This window comes from Balaenoptera physalus (genome assembly GCF_965194825.1).
Source record: "Balaenoptera physalus genome assembly, chromosome: 1".
Lineage (NCBI taxonomy): Eukaryota > Metazoa > Chordata > Mammalia > Artiodactyla > Balaenopteridae > Balaenoptera > Balaenoptera physalus.
Window position 1 is genome coordinate 28,153,591 of NC_138882.1, and position 19,976 is coordinate 28,173,566.

The following is a 19,976-nucleotide window of genomic DNA, read 5'->3' on the forward strand; positions in this document are numbered from 1 at the left end:
AAAAAGAGGGAGAGGACTCAAATCAATAAAATCAGAAATGAAAAAGGAGAAGTTACAACAGACACCGCAGAAATACAAAGCATCCTAAGAGACTACTACAAGCAAGTCTATGCCAATAAAATGGACAACCTGGAAGAAATGGACAAATTCTTAGAAAGGGATAACCTTCCAAGACTGAACCAGGAAGAAATAGAAAATATGAACAGACCAATCACAAGTAATGAAATTGAAACTGTGATTAAAAATCTTCCAACAAACAAAAGTCCAGGACCAGATGGCTTCACAGGTGAATTCCATCAAACATTTAGAGAAGAGCTAACACCCAACCTTCTCAAACTCTTCCAAAAAATTGCAGAGGATGGAAAACTCCCAAACTCATTCTATGAGGCCACCATCACCCTGATACTAAAACCAGACAAAGATACTACAAAAAAAAAAAATTACAGACCAATATCACTGATGAATATAGATGCAAAAATCCTCAACAAAATACTAGCAAACAGAATCCAACAACACATTAAAAGGATCATACACCATGATCAAGTGGGATTTATCCCAGTGATGCAAGGATTCTTCAATATACACAAATCAATCAATGTGATACACCATATTAACAAATTAAAGAAGAAAAACCATATGATCATCTCAATAGATGCAGAAAAAGCTTTTGACAAAATTCAACACCCATTTATGACAAAAACTCTCCAGAAAGTGGGCATAGAGGGAACCTACCTCAACATAAAAAAAAACCAAATATATATATATACACACACACTCAAAGATTCATAGCAGCACTATTTACAATACCCATGACATGGAAACACCATGTGTCCATTGACAGACGAATGGATAAGAAGATGTGGTATTTATACACAATGGAATATTAGTCAGCCATAAAAAAGAATGAAATAATGCCATGTGCAGCAACATGGATGGACCTAGAGATTATCATACTAAGTGAAGTAAGTCAGACAGAGAAAGAAAAATATAATATGCTATTGCTTATATGGGAAATATAAAAAAAGTGATACACTGAACTTATACACAAAACAGAAATAGACTCACAGATATATAAAACAAACTTATGGTTACCAAATGGAGAAAAAAATAAATATATATATATATTTTTTTAATCACTTTACTGTACACCTGAAACTAACATAACATTGTAAATCAACTATATTTCAATAAAAATTTTTAAAAAGGAAATGTACTTAATGTCTCTGAATTGTACTTGTAAGAATGTTTAAAATGGTAGATTTTATATTATGTATATTTCCCACAATAAAAATGTATACATTAAAAGGATGAATAAATGCATGAATTGAGAAAAAAAAGTCTATGTTGTTTGTAATGGAGAAATGTTTTAAGGAAATGATATGATCATGAATAAACATGGAAATTTAAAAGAAAAAAAGCAAAGTATTAGGTATGCATGAACTAAATAATGTTAAATTATGCATATTTTCACTTAAAAGATTAGAAATTAAGTAACAATAATACTTAAAGTGTTTAATTACCATTAATTTATTTTATTCCCTCTAACGTTGATTGCCAAATAAAACAATTAATCGATTGGTTGTCATTTTAATTTATCAGTCCATCTCTTGTGAATTTGATTACCATGAGGCATGACAGCCTGCTGTTAAAAAATCATATCTTGACTCATTAAGACATAAAGAATCCCATAAGAAACTAAAACTTCTCATTTTACGTTTCTCTTCTATACATTTTGATTGTAACAGAAGACAGAACTTGAATCTTGAAAGAGATAAATTTGTAACAGATAAAAGAAAGGACTTATTTATTCACTGGGCTGCACTTTTAGGAAAATCATTAGTCTCAAGTGGTAAAGGATTCAATAAAGGACTAGACAGATTTTTGAAGGATGACTTCAACATAGATGCTCAAGAAACACTTTTAAAGCATTTTAACGGTCAGCCTCTTTATGAATAATGAAGTCATAGAAAATACGGAGAATGCTCAGTAAGAATTCTAAAGAAAGATTTATAATTGTAGAAATCGAGCACAAGTTCAAAATCACTATAATGACTAAACTAAATTTAATGGATAATTAAAATGTATCTAGTTCTAGGCTGCTTAATATAAATTATTCACAGCCCTTAAAAAAGAAATGTAGCATATTATTTTATCTATGATAATAATAATGTTTCCACCTACTAGGGAAGGTTCATTTGCATTCCATAGCAATTCACTAGGGTCTGCGTTTTCTGGATCGTATATCCATATAACGATAACCTACGAAATAAAATGTGGTTGCATTTCTTGACACTTTGGACAAATTTTATTTTTAGTTGTGGCAAAACATAACCATAAAAATGTTTTCATTTGTTTTTAAAATTTCGAATATCTCAGTTAAAAATATCAAAAGTAATATGTGTTGTTTTTAACAAGAGAAACAGTCCAAAGAATTAATAACATCCTCTACACTCCTGAGGTAACTAATGTTAAAATTTTGTATGAATGCTTATATGTCTTTTTCTACACCCACAGACACAGCAGCCTCCCCACACACTCATACACTTTTTACAAAAATGAGATTACACTATTCATGTTATTTATAATGTGCTTTTGTCACTTAATACACCATAGCCATTTCAATAGATGTAGATCTAATTCTTTTTATTGTTTTCTTCTTGAATAGACAATTTATTCTATTATAAAAATAAATTATATTAAAAATACAGTGAAAATTGTCTCTCCCACCCTGTACTTCATCACTCAGTTCCCACAAGTCTACTATACCCTGCAAGTAACTACTATTGGTAAGTTTTTTTGTATTTCTATAAAATTTTTGTGCATAACCAGTGTTATTTTTCTCCTTTTTATATAAATGCTAGTGTGCTAAATGCATTTTTGAACATTATATTCTTCACTTAAAGTTATATCTTAGAGATCTTTAAATATTCTCATTAATCTTTCATATTATTTTACATATTATTACAAATTATGGAGGAACCATAATTTAACAAGTAACCTACTAATAAATATTTGTTTATATCCTTTGTCATTACAAAGTTATAATGAGCAACTCTGAACATATATTATTTTGTACTTTTGAGTATTCCTAAAAGTGGAATTGTTGAGTCATAGAGTATACGCATCTGTAATTTTTGTAGATACTGCTGAATTGTTCTCCATAGCAGTTGCAACAATATACCTTCTCACCAGCAATGTATGAGATCTCTTCTTTCTTCACAGCCTTCCCAACATGATGTGTTGTCATACATTTGGATATTGTCAGTCGATGGATGAAAAATGGTATGTTGATGCAGTTTTAATCTGCATTTCTTTTATCATGAGAAAGTTTGAGCATCTTTCCATATATTCAAGTCCTATTTCTATTTCCCTTCTGGTGAACTATTTGCTCATTTCCTTCGCTCATTTTCTATTGGGCTGTTAAGTCTTTTATTTATTAATTTGTAGAAGTTTTTAATGTAAAGAATGTTCTATATGTTCTATATCTTGATCTGTGTGGTGGTTACATAGACATATATGTACATATGAAAACTTTATTACTTTTATAATTATGTGGCATCCCTCTTTATCCTATTAAATCTATTTGCCTTAGATTGTATATTGTCCCTATATATGGCTACCCTTCCTCCCTCCCTCCTTCCCTCCCTTTTATATTCCCTTTACCTATAGTAATCTTCTCTCAACCTATGTAATTTGAGTTAACAGCTAGTATTTACTTTTTGTTATTTTTCTCCATGCTATGCATTTGCAGAGATATACACAAATACATGCGTACATGTATTTTTTAAAAGAGGCATCTTAAGACATTTTTTTTAAAAAGAACATTGGATCACATTATACACACTTTCCACATTCTCCCTTTTTTTCACACAAGTATACATCATTGAAATTCCCCAGTGTCAACTCTTTTAATGCCTGAACAATATTCTATGATGTGCTTATACTGTAATTTACAGATCAATGTCTCTAATAATGGAGATTTACTGTGGCTCCAGTTTTGTTTTGTTTTGCTTTGCTTTACCACTATTACAATGCTGCAAAATATAGATCCTTTTCCATAGAGCCGTATATACTAGAGGTTTTATTTCTGTGGAGTATATTCCCAGGAGTGGGATTATTGATCCAAATGGTATATATATTTTTAATTTTAATAGATGTTTCCATATTGCTCTCCAAAAATGTGAATAAGGCTCTAACTCCTCACACTTTCCACCAGCAAAGTTTGAGTGCACCCTTTTGCCCAGATCCCCTCTAGCAATAGCTATTTTCCCTTGTTCAAGTTTTACTAGTGTGATGAGTGTGACATTTCATTGTTAATTTAATTTGAATTTTCTTGAGATGAAATGAAGCTCAGCATCTTTTCATGTTTCTTAGATTTGCTTTTGTGTACATAGCTTCTTTACATTCTTCTATTGGCACTTACCATATTCTTATCATTTGTAAGAGCTCTTTGTTTTGTTTGGACTTTAGGTATACAGACACAGAATTAGAATAATCACAATCCTCAGTCCATGACACACTATCGTTATTGGCATATGCAATTATGTATAATGTATAATGTATAATGTATAATGGTTTTATGCAATTATTTAAATTTTAAATTAGTAAAATGAAAACCAGGAACCCACCATCCAACTCGAGACCTAGAACCTTACAAATCTTTCATTTACTTATATATTCCTCCCTTTTCAGGTTCTCTGTTTCTGCCCAGAGGTACTCACTTTCCTGAATTCTGTGTTTATTTTTCATTAATATAATGATAGATTTTTGAACTTGATCAGCCCACACATAACCCCCTAGGGCCTGCTTTTTTTTTTTCTTTCAAGATTATGTAACTAGGATTTATTCATGTTATTGCTCATAACTGAGCTCATTCGTTTTCATTACTATTTAAAATTCCATTATGTGAAAATACCACAATTTTTCCATTTTTCTGTTAATGGGCATTTGGATTCTTTCTGTTTGGGATGGATGAATTTTATGAGCAATTCTACTATGAGCGTTTTTGTTTTTGTTTTATTGGAGTATAGTTGCTTTACACTGCTGTGTCAGTTTCTGCTGTACAGCAAAGTGAATCAGCCATACATATATATATATATATATATCCCCTCTTTTTTGGACTTCCTTCCCATTTAGGTCACCACAGAGCACGAAGTAGCGTTCCCTGTGCTATACAGTGGGTTTTCATTAGTTATCTATTTTATACATAGTAGTGTATATATGTCAATCCCAAACTCCCAATTCATCCCACCCCCCAGCATTTTTGAAAATGTCTCTTGAGGCATGAGTGCAAGAGTTTCTCTTCAGTATACACTTATACTTATTCTACTGGAGTAGAATTGCTAAGTATATACTTAGAATATATATTTATACTCTTGAGTATAAGTTGTCAAGTATGTGTAAGATAACGTAGAATCATTTCTCAAAACTTACGTCCCTCCATCTCTTTTCAACACTAGGGATATTAGCTGTGTAGTGTCATCTATGTTGCAAAATTTTTTCATAACTACTTGTTGTTTAAGTTGACTTTGTTTATGGCACTACTGTGATAAAGTTTTTAATTTTCACATTTTCAATTATGACTACCTTTTATTCATAGATTCTGGTTTCCAATCTTGAATAAGATTTCCCTTGATTCCATATAGTACAGCTTCAAGATTCTCCTGCAATCCGTCCAGGGTTTTCTGCTTTACATTTGTCTTATATGCCAAGGGAATTTTTCTCTTTTGTATGTGGTGTAAGCAAGGATTCTACTTTTGTTTTCTTCCAAGAAGACAGCTTAGTTTACTATATCATTCCATATAAATTTTAACATATTTTTTCAATCAAAAATTGGACTCTGGTGTCCAGTTAGAAACTTTAAAAAACATCTTTTTTAAGCCATTCAACAAAATTTGAGTGTAGTTCTTGATACAGGTTCTGTGTCTTCTTATATTTATTCTTAAGTATTTTATAGTCTGTACTGCTATTATGAATTTAAAATATTGTACACTTCTTTTTCTTATTTTATTACTTACACTATTATGTTCAAGACAATATTAAGTAATAATGGTGATTATGAGCATATCCGTCCAGTTCCTGATTTTAATTGAATTAGAAATATCTCATAATTTATAACAATTATTGTTAGTTATTTGGGAAGTAAATTTTTTTATTAGAATTAAGTAGTTTCCTTCTAAACTTGTTTTGCTTAGTGTTTTTATTAGAAATGGTTGTTGAGTATTTAATTTTTTTTCATATCTTTATTGGACTATAATTGCTTTACAATGTTGTGTTAGTTTGCGCTGTATAACAAAGTGCAACAGCTATATGTATACATATATCCCCATATCCCCTTCCTCTTTTTTTAAAATTTTATTAATTTATTTATGGCTGTGTTGGGACTTCATTTCTGTGCGAGGGCTTTCTCTAGTTGCGGCAAGGGGGCCACTCTTCATCACAGTGCGTGGGCCTCTATCGTGGCCTCTCTTGTTGCAGAGCACAGGCTCCAAACGCGCAGGCTCAGTAATTGTGGCTCACGGGCCCAGTTGCTCCACGGCATGTGGGATCTTCCCAGACCAGGGCTCGAACCTGTGTCCCCTGCATTGGCAGGCAGATTCTCAACCACTGTGCCACCAGGGAAGCCCTCCCCTCCCTCTTGAGCCTCCCTCCCACCCTCCATATCCCACCCCTCTAGGTGGTCACAAAGCATGGAGCTGATTTCCCTGTGCTATGCAGCTGCTTCCCATTAGCTATCTATTTTACATCGGGTAGTGTATATATGTCAATGCTACTCACTTCGTCCCAGCTTCCCCAACCCTACCTCCCCTTGTCCTCAAGTCCATTCTCTACGTCTGCATCTTTATTCCTGTCCTGCCCCTAGGTTCATCAGAACCGTTTTTTTTTTTCTTAGATTCCATATATATGTGTTAGCATATGGTATTTGTTTTTCTCTTTCTGACTTACTTCACTCTGGATGACAGGCTCTAGGTCCATCCACCTCACTACAAATAACTCAATTTCATTTCTTTTTATGGCTGAGTAATATTCCATTGTATATATATGCCACATCTTCTTTATCCATTCATCTGTCGATGGACACTTAGGTTGCTTCCATGTCCTGGCTATTGTAAATAGTGTGGCAGTGAACATTATGGTACACGTCTCTTTTTGAATTATGGTTTTCTCAGGGTATATGCCCAGTAGTGGGATTGCTGGGTAATATGGTAGTTCTATTTTTACTTTTTTAAGGAACCTTCATACAGCTCTCCATGGTGGCTGTATCAATTTACATTCCCACCAACAGTGGAAGAGGGTTCCCTTTTCTCCACACCCTCTCCAGCATTAATTGTTTGTAGATTTTTTGATGAAGGCCATTCTGACCCATGTGACATGATACCTCATTGTGGTTTTGAGTTGCATTTCTCTGATTAGTGATGTTGAGCATCCTTTCATGTGTTTGTTGGCAAACTGTATATCTTCTTTGGAGAAATGTCTATTTAGGTCTTCTGCCCATTTTTGGATTGGGTTGTTTGTTTTTTTGATATTGAGTTGCATGAGCTGCTTATATATTTGGAGAATAATCCTTTTGTCACTTGCTTTGTTTGCAAATATTTCCTCCCATTCTGAGGGTTGTCTTTTTGTCTTGTTTATGGTTTCCTTTGCTATGCAAAAGCTTTTAAGTGTCATTAGGTCCCATCTGTTTATTTTTGCTTTTATTTCCATTACTCATGGAGGTGGGTCAGAAGGATCTTGCTGTGATTTATATCATAGAGTGTTCTGCCTATGTTTTCCTCTAAGAGTTTTATAGTGTCTGGCCTTACTTTTAGGTCTTTAGTCCATTTTGAGTTTATTTTTGTGTATCGTGGTAGGAAGTGCTCTAATTTCATTCTTTTACATGTAGCTGACCAGTTTTCGCAGCTCCACTTATTGAAGAGGTTGTCCTTTCTCCATTGTACATTCTTGCCTCCTTCAACAAAGATAAAGTGACCATATGTGCATAGGTTTATCTCTGGGTTTCTATCCTGTTCCATTGATCTATATTTCTGTTTTTGTGCCAGTACCGTAGTGTCTTGATTACTGTAGCTTTGTAGTATAGTCTGAAGTCAGGGAGTCTGATTCTTCCCACTCCGTTTTCTTTCTCAGAATTGCTTTGGCTGTTTGGGGTCTTTTGTGTTTCCATACAAATTGTGAAATTTTTTGTTCTTGTTCTGTGAAAAATGACATTGGTAGTTTGATAGAGATTGCATTGAATCTGCAGATTGCTTTGGGTAGTACAGTCATTTTCACAATGTTTATTCTTCCAATCCAAGAACAGGAAATATCTCTCGATCTGTTTGTATCGTCTTTGATTTCTTTCATCAGTGTCTTACAGTTTTCTGCATACAGGTCTTTTGTCTCCTTAGGTAGGTTTATTCCTATGTATTTTATTCTTTTTGTTGCAATGTTAACTGGGATTGTTTCCTTAATTTCTCTTTCAGATTTTTCATTGTTAGTGTATAGGAATGCAAGAGATTTCTGTACATTAATTTTGTATCCTGCTACTTTACCAAATTCATTGATTAGCTCTAGTAGTTTTCTGGTAGCATCTTTAGGATTCTCTATATATAGTATCATGTCATCTGCAAACAGTGACAGCTTTACTTCTTCTTTTCGGATTTGTATTCCTTTAATTTCTTTTTCTTCTCTGACTGCTGTGGCTAGAATTTCCAAAACTATGTTGAATAATAGTGGTGAGAGTGGGCACCCTTGTCTTTTTCCTGATCTTAGAGGAAATGATTTCAGTTTTTCACCATTGAGTATGATGCTTGCTGTGGGTTTGTTGTATATGGCCTTTATTATGTTGAGGTAGGTTCCCTCTATGCCAACTTTCTGGAGAGTTTTTATCATAAATGGGTGTTGAATTCTGTTGAAAGCTTTTTCTGCATCTATTGAGATTATCATTTGGTTTTTATCCTTCAATTTGTTAAGATGGTGTATCACATTGATTGATTTGCATATATTGAAGAATCCTTGCATTCCTGGGATAAACCCCACTTGATCATGGTGTATGATCCTTTTAATGTGTTGCTGGATTCTGTTTTCTGGTATTTTGTTGAGGATTTTTTCATCTATGTTCATCAGTGAAATTAGCCTGTAGTTTTCTTTCTTTGTGACATCTTTGTCTGGTGCTGGTATCAGGGTGATGGTGGCCTCATAGAACAAGTTTGGGAGTATTCCTCCCTCCACTATATTTTGGAAGAGTTTGAGAAGGATAGGGGTTAGCTCTTCTCTAAATGTCTGCTAGAATTCGCCTGTGAAGCCATCTGGTCCTGGGCTTTTCTTTGTTGGAAGATTTTTAATCACAGTTTCAATTTCAGTGCTAGTGATTGGTCTGTTCATATTTTCTATTTCTTCCTGGTTCAGTCTTGGAAGGTTGTAGTTTTCGAAGAATTTGTCCATTTCTTCCAGGTTGTCCATTTTATTAGCATAGAGTTGCTTGTAGTAGTCTCTCATGATCCTTTGTATTTCTGCAGTGTCAGTTGTTAGTTCTTTTTCATTTCTAATTCTGTTGATTTGAGTCATCTCCCTATTTTTCTTGATGAGTCTGGCTAATGGCTTATCAATTTTGGTTATCTTTCAAAGAACCAACTTTTAGTTTTATTGATCTTTGCTATTGTTTCCTTCATCTCTTTTTCATTTATTTCTGATCTGATCTTTACGATTTCTTTCCTTCTGCTAACTTTGTGCTTTTTTTGTTGTTGTTGTTGTTCTTTCTCTAATTGCTTTATGTGTAAGATTAGGTTGTTTGAGATTTCTCTTGTTTCTTGAGATAGGATTGCATTGCTATAAACTTCCCTCTTAGAACTGCTTTTGCTGCATCCCATAGATTGTGGGTCATCATGTTTTCAGTGTCATTTGTTTCTAGGTATTTTTTGATTTCCTCAGTGATCTTTTGGTTATTTAGTAGCATATTGTTTAGCCTCTGTGTGTTTGTATTTTTTACAGTTTTTTTTTTCTGTAATTGATATCTAGTCTCATAGTGCTGTGGTCAGAAAAGATACTTGATACAATTTCAATTTTCTTTAATTTACCGAGGCTTGATTTGTGACTCAAGATATGATCCTGGAGAATGTTCCATGTGCACTTGAGAACTGTTGTTTTTGGATGGAATGTCCTATAAATATCAATTAAGACCATCTGGTCTAATGTGTCATTTAAAGCTTGTGTTTCCTTATTTATTTTCTATTTGGATGATCTGTCCATTGGTGTAACTGGCGTGTTAATGTCCCCTACTATTATTGTGTTACTGTCAATTTCCACTTTTATGGCTGTTAGCATTTGCCTTATGTATTGAAGTGCTCCTGTGTTGGGTGCATAAATATTTACAATTGTTATATCTTCCTCTTGGATTGATCCTTTGATCATTATGTAGTTTCCTTCATTGTCTCTTGTAATAGTCTTTATTTTAAAGTGTATTTTGTCTGATATGAGTTTTGCTACTCCAGCTTTCTTTTGATTTTCATTTGCATGCAATATCTTTTTCCATTCCCTCACTTTCAGTCTGTATGTGTCCCTAGGTATGAAGTGGGTCTCTTGTAGACAGCATATATATGGGTCTTGCTTTTGTATCCATTCAGCCAGTCTATGTCTTTTGGTGGGAGCATTTTATCCATTTACATTTAAGGTAGTTATCGATATATATGTTCATATTACTATTTTTTTAATTGTTTTGGGTTTGGTTTTGTAGGTCTGTTTCTTCTTGTGTTTCCTTCCTAGAGAAGTGTCTTTAGCATTTGTTGGAAAGCTGGTTTGGTGGTGAATTGTCTTAACTTATGATTGTCTGTAAAGCTTTTGATTTCTCCATTGAATTTGAATGAGATCCTTGCTGGCTAGAGTAATCTTGCTTTCAGGTTTTTCCCTTTCATCACTTTAAATATGTCCTGACACTCCCTTCTGGCTTGCAGAGTTTCTGCTGAAAGATCAGCTGTTAACCTTATGGGGTTTCCCTTTTATGTTATTTGTTGCTTTTCCATTGCTGCTTTTTAATATTTTTCTTTGTATTTAATTTTTGATCATTTGATTAATATGTGTCTTGGTTTGTTTCTCCTTGGATTTACCCTGTATGGGATCTCTGCGCTTCCAGGACTTGACTATTTCCTTTCCCATGTTAGGGAAGTTTTCAACTATAATCTTGTCAAATATTTTCTCAGTCCCTTTCTTTTTCTCTTCTTCTTCTGGGACCCATATAATTTGAATGTTGGTGCGTTTAGTGTTGTCCCAGAGGTCTCTGAGATTCTCTTCAATTCTTTTCATTGTTTTTTCTTTATTCTGCTCCTCAGTATTCATTTCCACCATTTTGTCTTCCAGCTCACTTATCCATTCTTCTCCCTCAGTTATTCTGGTATTGATTCCTTGTATAGTATTTTTAATTTCATTATTGTGTTGTTCATCATTGTTTGCTCTGTAGTTCTTCTAGGTCCTTGTTAAATGTTTCTTGTATTTTCTCCATTCTATTTCTGAGATTTGGGATCATCTTTACTATCATTACTCTGAATTCTTTTTCAGGTAGACTGCCTATTTCCTCTTCATTCGTTTGGTCTGGTGGGTTTTTACCTTGCTCCTTCATCTGCTGCATATTTCGCTGTCTTCTCATTTTGTTTAACTTACTGTGTTTGGGGTCTACTTTTCGCAGGCTGCAGGTTCATAGTTCATAGACGCTTTTCCATCTTTTCATTTTTATGTTCTACATTCTGCATGATTCCCATTCCAAATCACTAATTCTGCAATTTTCTCAAATGTATCTAGTCTTCTATTTAACCTGAATTTTTGTTTTTAGATGCCTATTTTTTCATCTGAAGACATTTATATAGGATACTTTTTAATGTACAATTATGCATAATCCTTATTCTTGTTTTCTTTGTTTTTATCCCTTCTTTTATCTTTGTGAGCATTCAAAATATGGAGTTAATAATCTTTCAGATGGTTCTCATCTTTAGTTTTGAAAAGTATGAACTTTCTCCATTTTTATGTGTGTGTCTATTCCAGGCAGTTTTGTCTTTTTTGTGGTTTATACCTTTTATTTTGAGATTATTTTCAGAGGGTTTGTTTTCTATGAGAGTCCTATACCCTTGGTTATGAAATGGATTTTATAATCACCTCTGCCTGGGCCCTATGTGTTTCACTGCTTGCATTTTTGTGTTTACCACTCGGCTCTAGGTTCCCCAACCTCTTGAGAGGTGTTTAACTTGGGAATCCACCTGAAACTCTGTGAAGGTAACTCCTTGTCCATTTACGGCCCTCAAAAGGATGTATCATTTATTTGCAATTACTCTAAGACAGTGAGTGAACCCTTACTAGTTCTCATTTTACAGACCTTTCATAAATCCTAGCTTCATGTAGGGAGGTTAGTTTCAGCTCCTCCCTCTCCCATAGGTTGGAGGCTTCATTTTCTATTCCCATACACATGTTGAAACATGACCCTTTGTCTACTAGGGCTTATATTCTTTCTAATTACCTTACTTCAGAATTCATTCTTCTCTAACCCTGGGTTTTAGTTCTTTAGTTACTTCTGACAACTAGGAAATTCCTTTACTTGCTTTTAAATTCTATACACAAGCATACCAATATTAATGTAAAAGTCTACACTAGTATTATACACAGGTATTTTGTAAAGGCATTTCTATATGTTTTGAGTGAGATGGAGGCTATTCTGCATTATCTGGGTCTGTAATAGGTATTCTACTTTTAGAAGTTTCTCTCTATTTTCTGTCTTAAAATTCCTTATCCACTGATAATACTTTCTTCCTTTTTTTGCATTGTTGTAGTTATAGACTTAATAAATAATCCTATAATGTCAGCTGGGACTGGGATAGGGATACATATGAACACATGAGCTCATTCAACCATCTTGATCCAATACAGGAAGTTTATTTCTTCTTCTTATTTTTCTGCCTCTTCTTTCCATTAAATCACTACGTTGAGAAAATGAAAATATTTATAGAGCTTAAGTTTCCAAATATTACCACCTTATTTCAATTTTCAAATTTTTGAATATATCTCTCTGTCATACTTCTAATCAGCCTCCAATCCAGATGTCAAAACTTTTGGATCTCAAAACCCCTTCATAGGCTTAAAAATTATTGAGAATCCCACAGAGCTTTTGTTTTATGTGGGTTAGCTCTATCAATATTTATTACCATATAACAAATTAAAATTGAGAATACTTAAAGATATTTATTAATTTATTTTAAAATTTATGATAAACCTATTACATATTAACATTAACTAACATATTTTTATGAAAAAAATTATTTTCCAAGATAAAAAATAGCAAGAAGATTGGTTGTTTTACATTTTACATTGTAAAATCTCTTTAATATCTGCTTTAATAGAAGAGAGCTGGCTTATCATCGGTGCTCTTACAGTCAAGCTGTTGGTATATGTTATTTTGGTGGAAGTATATGGGGGGAAATCTATCCTCACACAGATATGTAGCTGGAAAAGCACTGACCTCGTGGACCTTCTAAAAAGGTCTGTGAAGACCTAGGGGATCTTAGTCTATAACTTGAGTAACCACTGCTCTAAGCAAATTTTATTGAAAATTAGTTTAGAAAATTCCTCTTCTAGTAAATATGGAAATAAGATGGAAATAATATAGTAGTAATCTATGAAGGATATACAAAAACTTTAAAAAGTTTTACCTGGGTTAAATTGTTAGTGAAATTTCTGTTGGGAAAAAGAGAAATCATATTTTAGTAAACAGCATGCTAAATATTAGTTTGAATAGTCTACTTTCAACATACATGTTTATAAATCTTTGAATATTCTCTTTATATTCCATCACAGATACATAAATGATTAAATGCTAAATGTCAAAAAGAAGCTCATGTCAATAATTAAATATAATTATTGATCCTCATGTGTTGTCAACAAAAGGCTGAGGGGCATGAATCTATATACTTTCTTAATAATACTGTAAGCTCACATAGCCAAAGTTGCATGATTAATGTTCTTTAAAAATTTGACATGATCAATGCACATTAAAAAGTCTATTGAGTTTAGGGACTTCCCTGGTGGTCCAGTGGTTAAGACTCTGTGCTTCCAATGCAGGGGATGCAGGTTCAATCCCTGGTCAGGGAACTAAAATCCGGCATGCCACACAGCATGGTCCCCCCAAAAAATAATTCTATAGAGTTTATATGTTTTAATTTATGTCAAAACCAAATTTATCAATTAGCACTGCAAATGCTTCATTTATCAGCCTTTCAGTGTAAATTTTCTGAAAGGAGCAACATTCACTTGTATGTTTAGTTATATGTTTTTTAGAAAGTAATTATTGTCACTTTAAAGATATCTGTATTTTTAAAATCATATAATCTCTAAAAGTCAATGACTCAGGACTGTGTTTTCATTTGTGCATAGTGTTTAGTACATTATTAGGTACAAAATAAAATGAAGATGTTTGGGGAATCAGTAAATGTGCATGCAGTGAGTTTCTGAGACCGTATAATGAAAATAATATTTTATATGTTCAATCTGTTATATAAGCAAGCCACTGAAAGTAAGTACTATAAATCCTGACAGGCAAATGTGCCCAAAGTTCAGAAAGTATGAAGTTTATCAAAAACATCCCCTGTCAGTACACAGGCACCTAAAACCCACTGCAGCTGAGCATGTGCACAGTACTGGCTTGGGCCACCAGTGCTGCCTGCTTAGGTCCCTAGCTACTGGACCTGGAGGCACTGCTGAGGACGATCATAGCCCTTGCAGTCACCCTGGTCACCCTGCAGCATTTGGTAAAAACAATGCAATTCTTGATGTTTTGGACCCCAGTGGCCTGAGCTGATGAAACATGCCCCACTGGATCCAGAGCCACCACTTGCCCCTGCACATGGCACCCCACACCACTAGACCTGCAGTCACAGCACGCTCCAGCATGCACAACCACAGGTGAAGGTCTTTTCTTAATGAAGTCAGTCTGTGACATCTGGAAGTGGTGACTGCTTCTTCAAATGTGCAGACACCTACACAAGCTACAGGGACCATGAAGAATCGGGGAAACATGACACCACTTAAGGAACACAGTAAACTCCAGCAATGACCCCCAAGGAAATGGATATATATATACGAATAGCCTGACAAAGAATTCAAAATAGGGTTCTAAAGATGCTCAGAGAACCATGAGAGAACAAAGACAAGCAATTTAATGAAATTAGAAAAACAATACTAGAACAAAATGAGAAGTTCAACAAAGAGATAGAAAACATAAGGAAGAAACAAATTGTGGCGCCGAGGAATACAATGACTGCAGTGAAGAATTTATAAGAGAGCTTCAACAGCAGACTGGAACAAGCAGAAAAAATAATCAGTGAACTCAAAGACAGATCTTTTGAAATTATCTAGTCAGAAGAGCAAAAAGAATGAAAAGGAATGACAAAGCCTATGAGATCTATAGGACACCATTAAGAGAAACAATCTATGCATCATTGGAGTCCCATAAGGAAAAGATGGGGAGAAAGAGGCAGAGGCTTATTAAAAATGTGTAATACCTGAGAGTTTCCCAAACCTGGGGAGAGATTTGACATCAAAGTTCATGAAGCTAACAGGTCATCCCAAGATTTCAATCTCAAATGATCTTTTCCAAGACCATTAAGATGGAACTGTATAAAATTAAAGACAAAAAAGACAATTTAAAAAGCAGCAAGAGAAAAAAATTCTCTCAAAAAGGGAAACCCCATAAGGCTAACAGTGGATTTCTAGGAAAAACTTTGCAGGCCAGGGGAGAGTAGGCCAAGGGAGATACATTCAAAGTGCTGCAAGAAAAAAAAAAACCTGTCAGCCAAGAACACTTTACCCGGGTAATTTGTCCTTCAAAATGAATGCAAGATAAAGCTTTTCCCAAACAAACAAAAGCTGAGGAAGTTCATCATCATAAGATCTGTCTCACAAGAAATACTGAAAAGTTCTTAAAGCCGAAATGAAAGGCCTTTAATTAGTAAAATGAAAACATATGAAAATATCCAACACACTGGTAAAGGCAAGTATATAGTCAGGTTCAGAATATGTTAATATTGTAATAAGGTGATGTGTTAACCACTTACCTCTAGCATAAATGTTAAAGGGCAAAATGTATTAAAAACAGTTATGGCAACAATAATTTGTTAGTAGAAACAGAATATAAAGAGATGCAAATTATGACATCAAAAACATAAAATATGGAGGGATAGTAAAAGGGTAGAGGTTTTGTATGCAATAGAAGATAAGTAGTTATTAGCTTAAAATAATCTGTTACAGATTTTGGAGAGGGATCAAGATAACAGAGTAGGAGGAGGTGGAGCTCACCTTCCCTCACAAATACATCAAAAATATATCTACATGTGGAACAAGTCTCACAGAAGACTAACTGAAAACTGGCAGAAGATCTCCTAACAACCAAAACTGCAAGAAAGATCTCCACAAAACTGGGTAGGACAGAAAAAAAAAAAGCACATCAGGTCAGGACCAGCACCCATGGAAGGGATCTGTAAGGAAGAGAAGGTCCTCACTGGCTGCCCTAGGGAGCCCACTTACCTGCTGGAAAATCCACTGAGACAGAAGGACTGGAGAAGCCTAGACTCTGCTTGCAAGGAGTGCACACATGCTGGCTTGCTAACAATCAAGGAGGAGAGAGATGCTTGCACTGGTGGCTGCTGCCTTGCTGCACTTCCCAGTCCGAAGGGGCAAACACCCTTGCCCTGTTCTCTGTACCCCACTGCCTGGTGCAAACTCTAGCAAAGATTCATTCTAGCTATGCAGAGACAGATGGGACACCTTGGGTATGATCTCGGCAGAACTGCAGAGATCATTGTCAGCGCACACATGGGGGCGGAAGATCAAACCTGGCAGATGTTGTCAGTGGGCACACTGGGTGATGTCACAAGAATACAGAGTGAACAAGCACTGAATCTTGGGCAGACAGGCCCTGGCAGAGGACTCTAGCTAAGCAGAGACAACTGAAGAACCTGGGGTATGACTAGGGGGAGCCTCAGAGCCCATTATCAGCATGTGTACACAGTGGTGGTGAGTCTAGATGTAGCAGACACTGTCAGTGTGCACACAGGGCTGCACCACAAGAACGTGGGGCTAGGCACTAAATCTCGGGTGGACAGGCCCTGGACAGGAGTATAAGGCAAGAAGCCAGTCAGAGTGCCCTGGCTCCATCCACTCCACACTGCAGCTTAGCACCAAATCTGGCAGCCCTGGTCTCAGGCAGCAGCACAGCCACCTCATTTAGAAAAGTAAAGACAAAAACCACATGATCATCTCAACAGACACAGAGAAAGCATTTGACAAAATTCAACATCCATTCAAGATAAAAACTCTCACCAAAGTGGGTATATGTGGAACATATCTCAATATAATAAAAGCCATTTATGACAAACCCACAGCCAACATAATGCTCAACACTGAAAAGCTGAAACCCTTCCCACTAAAATCTGCAACAAGACAAGGATCCCCACACTCACCATTTCTCTTCAACATAGTATTGGATGTCCTACCCACAGCAATCAGACAAGAGACATATATAAAAGATATCCAAATTGGAAGGGAAGAAGTAAAACTGTCACTATTGCAGATGACATGATACTCTGTATAGAGAAACCTAAAGTCTCCACACAAAAACTATTAGAACTAATAAATGAATTCAGCAAGGTAGCAGGATAAAAGATTAATATATAGAAATCTGTTGCATTTTTATACTAACAATGAAATATCAGAAAGAGAAAGTAAAAAAACAGTCCTGTTGAAATCTCATTCAAAAAAATAGGAACAAACTTAACCAAGGAGGTGAAAAATCTATACATTGAAAACTATAAAACACTGATAAAGTAAATTGAAGATAATTTAAAGAAATGGAAAGATAGCCCATGCTCTTGGATGGGAAGAGTTAATATTGTTAAAATGGCCATACTACCCAAAGCAATCTACAGATTTAGTGCAATCCCTATCAAAATACCCATGACATTTTTTCACAGAACTAGGACAAATAATCCTAAAACTTATATGGAACCACAAAAGACCCAGAATTGCCAAAGTAATCCTGAGGAAAAAGAACAAAGCTGGAGGCATAAACCTCAGACTTCAGACTATCCTACAAAGCTACATAATCAAAACGTGGTATTGGCACAAAAACAGATATGTAGATCAATGGATCGGAACAGAGAGCTCAGAAACAAACCCACAAACTTATGGTCAAATAATCTGTGACAAAGGAGGCAAGAATATATAACAGTGAAAAGACAGTTTCTTCAACAAGTGGTATTGGGAAAGCTGGACAGCTACATGTAAATCAATGAAATTAGAACACTCCCATACACCATATTAAAAAATACCTGAAAATGGTTTAAAGACCTAAATATAAAATAGTACATCATAAAACTCCTAGAAGAGAACATAGGCAAAACATTCTCTGACATAAATTGTACCAATGTTTTCTTAGATCAGTCTCCCAAGGCAAAAGAAATAAAAGCAAAAATAAACAAATGGGATCCAATTAAACTTAAAAGCTATTGCACAGCAAAGGAAACCATCAACAAAATGAAAATAAAACCTATGGAAAGGGAGAAATATTTGCAAGTGATGCAACTGACAAAGGGTTAATATCCAAAATATACAAATGGTTCATACAACTCAATATCATAAAAACAAACAACCCAATCAAAAATTGGGCAAAAGACCTCTAAATAGGCATTTCTCCAAAGAATACATAGAGATGGCCAACAGGCACATAAAAGAGGCTGAATGCTGCTAATTATTAAGAGAAATGCAAATCAAAACTACAATGAAGTATCACCTTACACTGGTCAGAATGGCTATCATCAAAAGCCTACAGTTAATAAATGCTGGAGAGGGTGTGGAGGAAAGGTAAACCTCCTAAATTGTTGGTGGGAATACAAATTGGTGCAGCCACTATGGAAAACAATATGGAAGTTCCTTGAAAAACCAAAAACAGAGCTACCATATGATCCAGCTATCCCACTCCTGGGTATATATCCAGAAAAGACAAAAACTCTAATTTGATACATGCACCCCAATTTTCATAGCAGCACTATTTACAATAGCCAAGACATGGAAGCAACCTAAATGTCCATCAACAGAGGAATGGATAAAGAAGATGTGGTACATATATACAATGGAATATTACTCAGCCATAAAAAGAATGAATTATGGCCATTTGCAGCAATAATGGATGGACCTAGAGAATATTACACTTAGTGAAGTAAGTCAGAGAAAGACAAATATTATATTCCACTTATATGTGGGATCTAAAAAATAATAAAGTGAATCTATATACAAAACAGAAACTCACTCACAGACATACAAAATAAACTTATGGTTACCAAAGGGGAATGGGAAGCGGGTATAAATTAGGAGTATGGGATTAACATATACAAACTACTATACATAAAATAGATAAGCAACAAGGATTTACTGTATAGCACAGGGAACTATATTCAAAATCTACTAATAACCTATAATGGAAAATAATCTGAAAGAAATATATGTATATAAAACTAAATCATTTTGTTGTACACCTGAAACTAACACAGTATTGTGTATCAACTATATTTCAATAAAAAAAAGAAAAGACAATCTGTTATATCTATAAGATGTTTCAACCACACACACACCAGTTATAGTAGATACATACAAGATGAATAGAAGGGAGTAAAAGAATACCATTATGGAAAATCATCAATTCACAAAAGAACAGCAAGAGAGGAAGAAAGGAACAAAGGGATACAAAAGAGCCAGAACATAATTAATAAAACAGCATTAACAAGTCCTTATCTTTAAAAAAATACTTTAAATGTAAATGGATAAAATTCTCCAATCAAAAGGCATACAGTGGCTGTGTGGATAAAAAAAAACAAGACCCAACTATATGCTGCCTACAAAAGACTCACCTCAGCTTCAAGGACATATATAGGCTCAAAGTGAAGGGATGGTAGAATATATTCCAGGTAAATGAAAAC

At 34.7% G+C, this 19,976-nt stretch overlaps 1 protein-coding gene across 1 annotated transcript in view; it reads right to left on the reverse strand.

The window, feature by feature from the left end:
- Nucleotides 1-19,976, reverse strand: part of CATSPERE (catsper channel auxiliary subunit epsilon) — a 264,070-nt gene that overhangs the window by 180,618 nt on the left and 63,476 nt on the right. The window contains 2 exon segments of the mRNA XM_082471320.1: nt 2,182-2,259; nt 13,662-13,686. Coding sequence (XP_082327446.1) covers nt 2,182-2,259; nt 13,662-13,686 — 103 coding nt within the window.